The 12,471-nt window shown below is 55.3% G+C and overlaps 1 protein-coding gene across 1 annotated transcript; it reads left to right on the forward strand.

Annotated features, from left to right (window-relative positions):
- Positions 1–4,315: 4,315 nt before the first annotated feature.
- Positions 4,316–10,532, forward strand: EOLA1 (endothelium and lymphocyte associated ASCH domain 1). Its single transcript, XM_036227185.1, is given in 5 exon segments — positions 4,316–7,163; positions 7,452–7,558; positions 8,535–8,827; positions 9,648–9,721; positions 9,723–10,532. Coding segments are annotated over 3 exon segments (489 nt in total). The 5' UTR covers positions 4,316–7,163; positions 7,452–7,558; positions 8,535–8,562; the 3' UTR covers positions 9,873–10,532.
- Positions 10,533–12,471: the final 1,939 nt, after the last annotated feature.

Below are 12,471 nucleotides of genomic sequence, written 5' to 3' on the forward strand. Positions count from 1 at the left end.
ATGTGGCCGACGTACTACGTGCTGGCAGTGTTTTGCGTATCGGAAGACGGCGTGTTGCGTGTGGGCGTGTGGCGTGTTGCGTGTGGATGTGCAGCGTGAGGGCTTGCTGCGTGCAAACAGTGCTGCGTGCGTGCGTGTGTGCGTGGAGGCGCGCTGCATGCGGTTGTGCTGAGTACCTGCGTGCTCTCTGTGTTTGTCTTGTTGTAAGCCCCGCAATAAAACGGATGATTGCATCCGTGCCAGCACCGCATGTATACCCGCCGCGGGCGCTTGGCTGCGTTCTCTGATCTCTGCAGCCACGACCCGGGCCAGGTGCTCTGTCGTTTCGGCTACTTGATGGGCTCAGAAGACCTGCCTTGCCATAAGGGAGCCAGGAAGCTCAGCTTGGATGCTGACCTGCTGGTCTTCCAGGGGACAGTATCTCTGACCTATGTTTCCTGTAGCCATTTCCTCGCACTGGGAGCAGGCTGGGAGCAATTGCGGAGCTGCCAAGGCCCCACTTGTCTGTCTCTTTCTCCCGCCACCTTCACCTGCCAGTCTTCCTTGTCAGTGTGTGCTGATGATGTGCCACTCCCCATCGAAACACGGGTGTCCTGGTCCGCATGCACAGGTTTGCCCCCACTCCTGCCCTCCCCGCTTCCTGCTTGGCCTTTAGGTTGTCACCACTGTACCCAGGCCACAGGCCATGCAGTGCTCAGCTGGTTGTCCGTGGCGCCCCTCCCAGTGGGACCTACCCAGGATTACATTAAGGGAAACGGAATTGTAGGGTCCCTGAATCCTTCTTATCTGGTGTGGAGGGTGACATTTTTCTCCTCAGAAACAGGGGTCTACTAGGCTGTCAGAACGCCACCCAGTTAGCTGAAACGATTTTCTGTACTGAAGGCTGGGCCATCATGTGGTCCCTGACCCAGCCCACGGAGGAGAAGGCCGCTGCTGTGATTAGCAGGACCCGATTATGAGTGACGTGTCACAAATGTTTTCCATCAGTTGGAACCCCCTGGGTCCCGGTGGTCTTCAATCCCTGCTGAGTAGAAGACCGTTTTAGTACATTAGCCAACATTGCTGTCTTGTCCCTAATGATCTCCTCTCATTAGGCCTCTTGTCCTTGTGCCGGTGAAGAACCGAGGTTAATGGAAGCCCTTTCCTCCTCAGGCTGCAACCCGGTACTCTACACCGTGAGGCAAGAGGGCACTCATCCCTCTTCCTGTCTTTACAGTCACCTCATCTCTAGGAGTTCCACCCACGCATTTAAGGTCTCCTTGTTGCGATTTTGTGGTGCCGATGAGAAATGGGCCAAGAATCCGAATGGCAGAAAATAGGCAAGCCTGCAGTCTAATCATATACCCTGGTAGAAGAACTAGATATGGCTAACTTACGTGGGAACATCCATCCTCCTTCATAAATAATTGAAATCCAATGACGCGGGTGACTCTTTGTCCCCAATAGGGTGAGCAAGGTTAAGCACAGTGATGAGTTTCCAGGCCAACAAGCATGTGAGGAAATGGCACCCTTGCCTGGGGTTCATGGAACATCATGGGTGACCATCTATGAAAGGCCATTTGTTGGCGAGTATCAGCATTGCAGATGTGCATGTATGTGACCCGGGACTCCCAAGCATGCCTTCAGTCGATGCGTGTTTGTGCTGATGTCTTTTATAGTGGCAGAAAGTACAAAGCATCGGTAGGGGAATCGGTAAATTCTGGGACAACTAACAGTGGGATACCATACAGGCAGTGAAAACTAGGAGAGACGAAGATGGACAGACACGGCCAAATGTGCTTGATGTGCCATTAATGGAGAAATCACCCCGTGGAGACATGCGAGAGCTTACGGTAGTCATTTGCTGATGTGTGGCATCAAGGTACCACAGCCCAGGTGGCTTAAACAACGGACATGAGTTGTCTCACAGTTGGGGAGGCTGGAAGTCCAACATTGAGGTGTCGGTTGAGTTTGGCGGTTCTGAGGGCTGAGATAGAACCTGCCCCCTCCCTATCCCCAGGCTTCTGGTGCTTTGCCGCCAAGCTATGGCTTACCTTGGATTGAAGATCTCGGCCTTCCTTCATCTTTATAATGTGTTCTCCCGTGTGCATATCTGTCTCTAAATCCCCCCTTTATACTAGGTCACCAGTTGTAGGAAGACGGTCCACCCTAATGAGCTCATTTTGGCTTGATTGCCTCTGGAAAGACCTTTTCATTATGGATAAGGACACGGGAGCTAAGGCCTGGGGTGAGCAGGGGAAGGCGGCTCAGCCTGAGCCAGGGAGGGAAGGTGGGGGAGATGCGGTCAGACCCCTGTGATTGTGGGCCATCTCGTCATCCATCAGCACTGCCTTCTCAGCTGTGCAGCATGGTGACAGCTACTCTGCTCCTCCCGAGTAATTTGAGGGTTGAATTCTAGGATCCATGCATCATGCCAGCATGGGGGCGGTACTTGCATACCAGCGGTGCATACCAGCGCCCGTCCTCCTGCTCCTTTTATTTGTTTTTCTAGGCCTCAGTGAGGGCCTGGGTGTCCACTGACAGTGTAGAACTGTGACGTGGGGAGGGGATGGGAAGGATGGCATTTGAAGGGCTCAGAGGAAACACCCAAGAGGGTTACCTGAGTTCACAGGGCTTCACCTGGGCCCTGCTGAGGTTGGGTCCCCAGGATGTGTGCGCAGGAGCCCTGGGGAAGGTGGCAGGGAGCTCAGGAACCTGCAGGGCCTTGGAGAGGCGGGGCACAGGGAGCTGAGGGTTTCGGTGGGCGGGGCTGGGGAGAAGAATCACAGTCCAGGAAGGTCCCTGTCTGTGCTGGGAGAGGGCACAAACCTGCGCACTGGTTCAAGGGGCCTGCGCCCTCTGTTCTCTGGTCCCTTGGGACTCAAGGACCTCCTTTGTAGAACTGACCACACACTATCCTGACTGCCCTTCTCTAGCTGCCTCCCCCTGTCTCCTTAAGCTCTCCAAAGATTCCATGTGATGGAGGATGCATCCAGTCATCAGCCCCTTCCTTTGGGTCTGTCAGCTGACTTTGTGGCCATAGAATGCAGGAGCCACCAGGAGCCAGCAGGAGCCAGAAGTAGCCAGTGCTCTCTCCTGCACCATTCCTGTCAGGGGATTCAGCCCCGCCCCACCCCACATGACCTGGGATCTTGGAGAGAGGTCAGCCCTAGGGCCTGAGCCCGGAGGGCTGCCATTGATCCTTATTGACCTTTGTGCTTCTGTGTTTCCTCAGGCCCCCTGAGGCCACAGTCTCTGGGAAGATGAAATTTTGCCTCTCCTTTCAGCAGCCTTATGCAGGCTTTGTCTTAAATGAGATCCAGACATTGGAGACGCATTGGCGCCCCCTGCTGAGCATGCATGGGCACTGCACCATCGCCATCCACATTGCTCACAGGGCCTGGGAACACACTGCCTGGAGGGAGCTGCTGCTGGAGAGGCTGGGGCGGACCCCCGCTCCGGTTCAGGCCTTGCTTCAGCACGGGGAGAAGTATGGCCGTGGAGTGATAGCTGGCAAGTGACGAAACCCTGAGCATTGCTGAGATACCCAACAGGCACCCCAGAACCACGCTGGGAGTTTTGAGGCTTGTTTCCTCTTGAACCTTTTGGGGCGGGGCTATTGTTTCTTTAAAGAGCACAAGTTCAAAGGGGCAGCAAGGTACCCTGGGCTGGCAGTTGGTGGGCCGAGTTCCCCTGACTTCAGGTGAACCTTTTCTCCACTGAGGGCCTCAGTTCCCGTTGGTTGTCTGAGAGGCAGGGGTATTGTGCCCTGAGGTGCAAAACAGCCTATAAGTCCTGCTTGCGCTTTTGCTTGCTTTCTTTCTCTCTCTCTTTCTCTGTGCCTCTGTGTCCCCTGGGATCCATTCTGAGGGTCGATGTAGGTCACTGAGGACTGTGGGCTGAAAGTCTGATTCATGCCTACGGGTGCAGCACGGACTAGGCGCTGATGTCACTGGAGTGAAAAGGGCACGGCCTGGCCATGAGCACTAAGCGGGCCTAGCCAACGTGCCACGTGCTTTCCAGGGCCAAATCTACAATACTGCCTTCTCCAGGACGCTCCTCCCGGGGCTCCACCCCCTTCCAGCTCCTCCTCCCCAACTCCCTCCATGCTCAGCCCTGCTCTACCCTAGCTAAACACAGCAGTGCAGCGGCTCTCCCCAGCTATTCTTCAGCTCCGCCTGCTCCTCCCGTATCTCCGCCCCCAGCTTTCACAGTTCCACCCCAACTCCTCCCCGGCTCTTTCCAACAGGTCCGCCCCCAGATACTCCTCCCCCAGCTCCGCCTTCTCCCTGAGGCACCTTCTCCAAGCTGGCCTCCCCCCGCCCCTTCCCCTGCACACCCCACTTCCTTACCATCCCCCTCCTATTTTGGGCCAGCGGACTCCGTACCTCCCCCGGGCCTTTTCGTCCTACACTGCTTAGTGCCCAGTCCCACGTCTCCCCTGCAAAATGGGCCTCCTTTCATATCTTCCTGTGTACTTTGTGCGTTTACGTCACTGCCTGGCTGCATGCCTGATATGAGCGTGCCTGCCATTAGCGTGCCTGCCACGGGCGGCCGTACAGCGTACAGGCGCGGTGCATGTCGGTGGACGGCGTACTCTGTGCATACAGGAAGCAAGCTGCGCTGGGCGCCATGCTACGTACAGGTGTGCTGCATGTGTGCAAGTGGCCAGTGTCTTGCGTGATAGTGGCGTGTTGCATACGAGCGGCGTGCTGCATGCGGTCGTGCAGTATGCGGGTAGCATTGTGCGTAAGGGCGTGCTGCGAGCGGGCGAGGCACTGAGTGCACGCGGATGCCGTGTTGCGTGCTGGTGTTGTGTTGTGACATGCGTAGGGGCGTGCTGCGTGCGGGCAGGGCACTGCATGCCGGCAGACGACGAGCTGCCTGCAGGCGGTGTTGTGCGTTGAGGGTGTACCGCCTGCGGGTGAGCCACTGGGTTCCGATGGACGGCGTGCTGCGTGCAGGTGGCGTCCGTAAAGGCGTGCTGTGTGTGGACGGGGCACTGCGTGCTGGCGGAGGGCAACTACGTAAGTAAGGACCATTTGCTGCGTGCGGTAGGCGTTCTGTGTGCGGTGATGTTGCATCTTGCGTGACAATGGCGTGTTGCGTAGGGGCGGCAGGCTGCGTGCGTGCGAGGCACTTACTGCGTGCAGATGGCGTGTTGTGACGTGCGTATGGGCGGACTGCGTGCAATGGCGTTATACGTTAAGGGCGCGCCGCGTGCGGGTTAGGTACTGCGCGCTGACGGACGGCGTGCTCCGTGCAGGTGGCGTGCGTAAGGGCGTGTTGTGTGTAGGCGGGTACTACATGCCGGTGGACGGCATGATGCGTAAGGAGAGTGGCTTGCTGCATGCGGTTCTGTTGCATACGTGCGTGCTGGGTGTGTATGAATGTGTACATCCCTTTGTACGCCCTGCAAAAAAGGGGTACCTGCATCTGTGCCAGTGCGCTCGTTTAACCGCCGCGGGCACCAGGCTCCTGTCAGTGGTCCCTGGTTCACGGTCACCGCGCGGCAGAGTCGCAGCCTCGCCACCATGCCTGGTGCTCTATCTTCATTCCGCTGCTCGCTACTCGAGTCATCGTCTCATCTTGGCGTGGCAGGCGTTAGTCCCCGCGCTGGCGGTCTCGCTGGGCAGGGGAGACCAGAGGATTGTCCTGCCTGGCGGCTTCAGCCTCATAGCCAAGCGTGCCCGCGACTTGCACTGCGGATGGGGTCGGGAGACCGGCCTCACCAGCTAGGAAGCGCAGCTTGGTTGCCGGCCTGCTCAGCCACCAACGGGACAGTTTCTCTGGGCTACCATTTTCCTGTAGCTATTTCCACACACTAGGAGCAATCGCAGGGCAGCGGAGGCCACATTTTCTGGTCCCCTTCTCCCACTACCTTCACTTGCCAGCCATCCTTGTCGCTGTATGTGCTGGTGACATGTTGCTCCCCATGGAAACACCAGTGTGCTGCCCCACATGCACAGGTCCGCCCTCACTCCTGCACTTTTCGCTTCCTGCCTGTCACCACTGTACACAGGCCCCAGGCTGTACAGCGCTCAGCTGGTGGCAGCCCTCTCAGTGGGACCTACCCAGGATTACATTGAGGGGAAAGGGATTGTAGGGTCCCTGAATCCTTACCATGTGACGTCAGAGGTGACATTTTCTCCTCAGATACAGGAGTCCGCTAGGCTATAAGAACACCACCCAGTTAGGTGAAATGATTTTCTGTACTGCACGCTGGGCCATCATGTGGTCCCTGACCCAGCCCGGGGAGAAGAGGGCCAGTGCCATGATTAGCAGAACCAAATTATGAGTGACGTGTCACGAGTGTTTCCCATCAGTTAGAACCCCCTGGATCCTGGTGGTCTTCAATCCTTGCTGAGTACGAGAATGTTCTGGTACGTTAGCCAGCATTGCTCCCTTGTCCCTAATGATCTCTCATTATGCCTCTCGTCCTTGTGCCCGTGAGGAACTGAGGTAAATAGAAGAGCTTTTCTTCCTCAGACAGCAAACCCGGTACTCTGCACCGTGAGGCAGGAGGGCACTCATCCCTCTTCCTGTCTTTACAGTCACCTCATCTCTAGGAGTTCCGCCCATACATTTAAGGTCTCCTTGTTGAGATTTTGTGGTGCTGATGAGAAAAGGGCCAAGAAACTGAATGGCAGAAACTAGTCAAAGCTGCAGTCTAATCATATACCCTGGTAGAAGAAATAGAAATGGCTAGGTTACATGGGAACATCCAGCATCCTTCATAAATAAGCAAAACCCAATGACTTGGGTGACTCTTTGTCACCAATAAGGTGAGCAAGGTTAAGCACAGTGATGAGTTTCCAGGTCAACAAGCATGTGAGGAAATGGCACCTTGCCCGGGGTTCATGGAACATCGTGGGTGACCTTCTATGAAAGGCCATTTGTTGGTGAGTATCAGCATTGCAGATGTACATGTATGTGACCCGGGAGTCCCAAGCATGCTGTGAGTCGACGCGTGTTTGTGCTGATGTCTTTTATAGTGACAGAAAGTGCAAAGCAGTCTGTGACTCTTCATCAGTAGGGGAGTCGGTAAATTCTGGGACAACTAACAGTGGGATACCATACAGGCAGTGAAAACTAGGAGAGACGAAGATGGACAGACACGGCCGAATGTGCTCGATGTGCCGTTAATGGAGAAATCACCCCGTGGAGACGTGCGAGAGCTTACGGTAGTCATTTGCTGATGTGTGGCATCAAGGTACCACAGCCCAGGTGGCTTAAACAACGGACATGAGTTGTCTCACAGTTGGGGAGGCTGGAAGTCCAACATTGAGTTGTCGGTTGAGTTTGGCGGTTCTGAGGGCTGAGATAGAACCTGCCCCCTCCCGATCCCCAGGCTTCTGGTGCTTTGCCGCCAAGCTATGGCTTAACTTGGATTGAAGATCTCGGCCTTCCTTCATCTTTATAATGTGTTCTCCCGTGTGCATATCTGTCTCTAAATCCCCCCTTTATACTAGGTCACCAGTTGTAGGAAGACGGTCCACCCTAATGAGCTCATTTTAGCTTGATTGCCTCTGGAAAGACCTTTTCATTATGGATAAGGACACGGGAGCTAAGGCCTGGGGTGAGCAGGGGAAGGCGGCTCAGCCTGAGCCAGGGAGGGAAGGTGGGGGAGATGCGGTCAGACCCCTGTGATTGTGGGCCATCTCGTCATCCATCAGCACTGCCTTCTCAGCTGTGCAGCATGGTGACAGCTACTCTGCTCCTCCCGAGTAATTTGAGGGTTGAATTCTAGGATCCATGCATCATGCCAGCATGGGGGCGGTACTTGCATACCAGCGGTGCATACCAGCGCCCGTCCTCCTGCTCCTGTTATTTGTTTTTCTAGGCCTCAGTGAGGGCCTGGGTGTCCACTGACAGTGCAGAACTGTGACGTGGGGAGGGGATGCGAAGGATGGCATTTGAAGGGCTCAGAGGAAACACCCAAGAGGGTTACCTGAGTTCACAGGGCTTCACCTGGGCCCTGCTGAGGTTGGGTCCCCAGGATGTGTGCGCAGGAGCCCTGGGGAAGGTGGCAGGGGGCTCAGGAACCTGCAGGGCCTTGGGAGAGGCGGGTCCAGGGAGCTGAGCTTTCGGATGGGCGGGGCTGGGGAGAAGAATCATAGCCCAGGAAGGTCCCTGTCTGTGCTGGGAGAGGGCACAAACCTGCGCACTGGTTCAAGGGGCCTGCGCCCTCTGTTCTCTGGTCCCTTGGGACTCAAGGACCTCCTTTGTAGAACTGACCACACACTATCCTGACTGCCCTTCTCTAGCTGCCTCCCCCTGTCTCCTTGAGCTCCCCAAAGATTCCATGTGATGGAGGAGGCATCCAGTCATCAGCCTCTTTCTCTGGGCTTGTCAGCTGACTGTGTGGCCATAGAAAGCAGGAGCCAGCAGGAGCCATCACTCTCCGCTCCTGCACCATCCCGGTCAGGGGGATTCAGCCCCCCAACCTCCCGCCCAACAGGAGCTGGGAGCTTGGGGAGCAGTCAGCCCTGGGGCCTGAGCATGGAGGGCTGTCATTGATGCTTGTTGACCTTTGTGCTTCTGTGTTTCCGCAGGACCCCTGAGGCCACAGTCTCTGGGAAGATGAAATTCTCCTGCCTCTCCTTTCAGCAGCCTTATGCAGGCTTTGTCTTAAATGGGATCCAGACATTGGAGACGCATTGGCGCCCCCTGCAGAGCACGCACGGGCACTGCACCATCGCCATCCACATTGCTCACAGGGCCTGGGAACACACTGCCTGGAGGGAGCTGCTGCTGGAGAGGCTGGGGCGGACCCCCGCTCCGGTTCAGGCCTTGCTTCAGCACGGGGAGAACTATGGCCGTGGAGTGATAGCTGGAAAGTGACGATGCCCTGAGCACTGCTGAGATAAACCCACCGGAACCCTCGGGACCACGCTGCGAGTTTTGAGGCTTGCATGGTCTTGAACCTTTTGGGGCGGGGCTATTGTTTCTTTAAAGAGCACAAGTTCAAGGGGCAGCAAGGTACCCTGGGCTGGCAGTTGGTGGGCCGAGTTCCCCTGACTTCAGGTGAACCTTTTCTCCACTGAGGGCCTCAGTTCCTGTTGGTGGTCTGAGAGGCAGGGGAGGTCAGTATCTGTCTGTGATGTTTGACTCTGTGTGTGTGTGTGTGTGTGTGTGTGTGTACACACACATGTGTGTCAGTACACACCACAACAGGCTGCACAGCACACAGGATCAGGTGGCCTCCAGACAGGACGGCCTGCCTGACATCACGCACCCGCCCCAACCCCACTGCCCATTGCTTCCAGGGGAAGTCTCCTCACCCCTCAGTGCTTGGGGCCCCACATTAGCTTAGTGCTTGGGGACCTGATTTTGGGTTCCCTGCAGTGGCCAGGCCCCCCTGACCTGTCCATGCCCTGTACATTCTCTCAGCAGGCCGGCTGCGACCTGCCCGTGCCTGGGTGGTGCTGCTGAGGACAAGGCCCTCTCCTCTTCATTCCTCTCCCTCCCTTGGCCTCACCCAGAATGCCCTGAATGGAGTTCGGGACATCGGCGTGGTCATTCAGAGGGCCCCGTTCCCTCCGAGTCCATTTGGGGATGTCAGCTCAGTCTCTGGCGGTTGTGACTTTGATTGCCTGTGCTCTGTCACAGGCAGGCCTTGCTCTATGGAAGGGAAAACACCTGTGTGCTTCTGTCTTGGTGCCCAGGGCTCGTAGACATTGGGGAAACTTGGCAGTGCCCGGAAAACTTAGCTCCCCGTGAGGTTGTGAAGCTGGAAAACCCAAGCTCTACTGACCGACCTGAGGCAGAAGTACCTGACTGCGCTTTCAAACCCCAGGTGACTCCAGGAGCCCATGCCCAGGAGAGGCGGAAAGGATGTCTTCCAGGTCAACATCCCAGAGCACTTCTTCCCCTTGGGGCAGGGACTTTGAGAAGCGAGGGTTCCTCAGAGGAAGAGTACCGAAAAGCGAGCAGAATGATGACCGTGAACTCGCCGTCAGGCCACGGACATATAGGTAAGGCTGACCTATAGGTTGAGCCTGAAGTGGCACCACTGTGGCGAGCACTCCCCACCACGCGCTGCTCTGTGAACAGATTTCTGCACTCTGCTGCATGGGACTGCCCTTGTGAGCTACCCCTCTGGGCCCCTCGACGGTCTCAGTGGCTTGGATCTTTAGGAAAAAGAGAAAGCTGCCACCAAATGTTTGACATTGCCACTCATTTGGCCCTGCTGGTTCCCGGGTTGTTCAAAGAAATATGTTTTAAGAGAAGCGAACAGGACTCGGGGCTCTGAAGCACGATTCCCCCCTATTTGTTCTGATCAAACTCCCAGAACATGTCAGCAGCACCCTGGGACTGTTGCGGGAGGGCTGGGAGTGGGCACCAAATGATCACCCTAGGGCAACCTGACAGGGATGGCCTCATTCACCATGAAAGGGACATCAGACTTGGAAACCACACCTGTGTGTCCCGGCAAGTGACTATTACTCCATTGTAAAAGTGTCCCTTGGCTCCGGAAGCCGTGTGTTACACATGTCACACAGCTACTTCATGACCAAAGAAAGGATCTGAAATATAGCTCTGATGGGAAAGTGTTGAGTAGTGTTGTTTGTTTCGTGGGCAACCTTTTATTTGGGTCACTGCTTAGCAAAGTGAGTAGTGGTTGTTCTCTGGGGGTGATGGGCTTTCTCGCAGGCATTGACCGGGAAGGCGTGGTTTCTGAGCCACACTGCTGTAGTCATACACCCCTTGGCAGATGCGGTGGCCCTAGTTTTGGGTGGACCTCTCTGGAAGACCCCTGGAACTTGAGCTAGAGACGCTAGGCTGATGATCTGGCACTTTGTGGCATCACAGGAAAGACACTCCTGTTACAAGATACATGGATAATGTAAGGTGATTCCCCCAAGGTCAGGAGCCAGGCTGTTCTGTGTCCTGAGCAGCAGGTAAGGCTCAGGACACCAGGTGTTCCTGGGCTCGCCTTAGAACTCCCTAGCCAGACCCTTGGCTGTGCAAGTGACGTTGCTGCCACTTCAGACTTCAGAGGATAACAGGCACCAAAGCCTGTGTCGGGCTGGGATTTCCAGCCTCCTCGGGGTCATCCGTTGAGGTGTGTGCAGCATGGAAACAAGGAACACAGACTCACAGTTCTCTCCGAATTGTTTATTTGCTCCCATCGAGCCTTGCTTTTAATTAAAGCTGAAAATACATTCATGGTTACAGAGTGGTGACTGTTATCTATTACCAGTGGCCTGGGACCTTAGGGACCTGTTTTGTCTTCAAGTGCTCACAGAGTGCACACTTGTAATCTGAGGAGTTCTCCTCCTCCACCTGCTCGTCCTCCTCCTCCCCCTCAGGTGCATTAGTTGGGGCCGTGGCTGAAAGGGCAGCCGTCGGAATGGAGCAACAGGTGTTGTACAGAGACATCGCCGAATTGAAATCCGGCGGGCCTGTGGGCTCTTGCCGTGCGCCATCCCTTGCGGCAGTAGCCGTGGGCGCAAGCCTGACATTCCCGGATGTGCCCTCCCCACTAGGGCCCGCTGGCTCACTAGGGAAAGGTTCTTCCCTGGCATGTCTGGTCATATTGTCAAAAGACACGTAACTAGGCAACATGAAAGACCGGGTGCCACTGGATGCCTGAACATCTGGGTCTGTCTTCTGGGCCCTCGTGTCGCCGTCTTTGCTGCGCTGCCTGAGCTGGATTCGTAGCGAGCGTCTTGTAGGGGCCACCACTTGCTTCTTTTTCTTTGGAGTTGAGCTGATTCCTGGCCAATCGGTGATCGTGAGGTGGCCCTTTCTCTTCATGTTATCGATGAGCTGAGGTTTATTCCTCTGAAAGTTGGCATTACGGAAGATCTGAAAGAAAATTAATCATTTTAGTCATTCTGGGAGAAAACGCATCTATTTGACATTCACTGGCCTCTGAGTCTTTAGCCACCCTGCAGGTTACCTCTAAGGGAGTTATATTTCCTTGCAAAAGTCTATAGTTTCTCATCGTTGATAAATACTGCCTCATGTGAAGAAGAGTTATCCTTGGAAATGAAACCTTTTCTGTTTATCATTTTTGGTTAACTAGAAAGATGTTCAATAACAGAGAATATGGGAAATGCTGGGGGGGGCTTTCTACTTTACCATTATCCTGTCGTTTACTGAATGGTAAACTGAGGGGTCTCTGGGATGTATTTTGCTGAATCCGTGGAGGTTCAACAGGCAGATGAAACTCTTCAAGCTATTGGTTTCGAAGATTTTTTCAGCACCCCTCCGGCAAAGAACCTCCGACTGGAAAAGATCTTCCTTGATGACCACGGTGTCTCCGGCATCGTTCCAGCTCACAGATGTGAAGGCGTCGTCCTCCACTATCATCCACAGCTTTCTTGTGAATGGGAGCCAGAGAAGGGGGCTGTTCCTTTCCACATTGTCAGGGCCTCCATTTGGGTTTTGTGGTTGTGGGTTCTCGTGGGGGCCTGGATTTGGGCTCATGGCTGGTTCTTGGCTTGCGACTTGATGTGGGCTCACGGCTTGATATGGGCTCGT

The sequence above is a fragment of the Rousettus aegyptiacus genome, unplaced genomic scaffold (assembly GCF_014176215.1).
Source record: "Rousettus aegyptiacus isolate mRouAeg1 unplaced genomic scaffold, mRouAeg1.p scaffold_m13_p_9, whole genome shotgun sequence".
NCBI classification, from domain to species: Eukaryota; Metazoa; Chordata; class Mammalia; order Chiroptera; family Pteropodidae; genus Rousettus; species Rousettus aegyptiacus.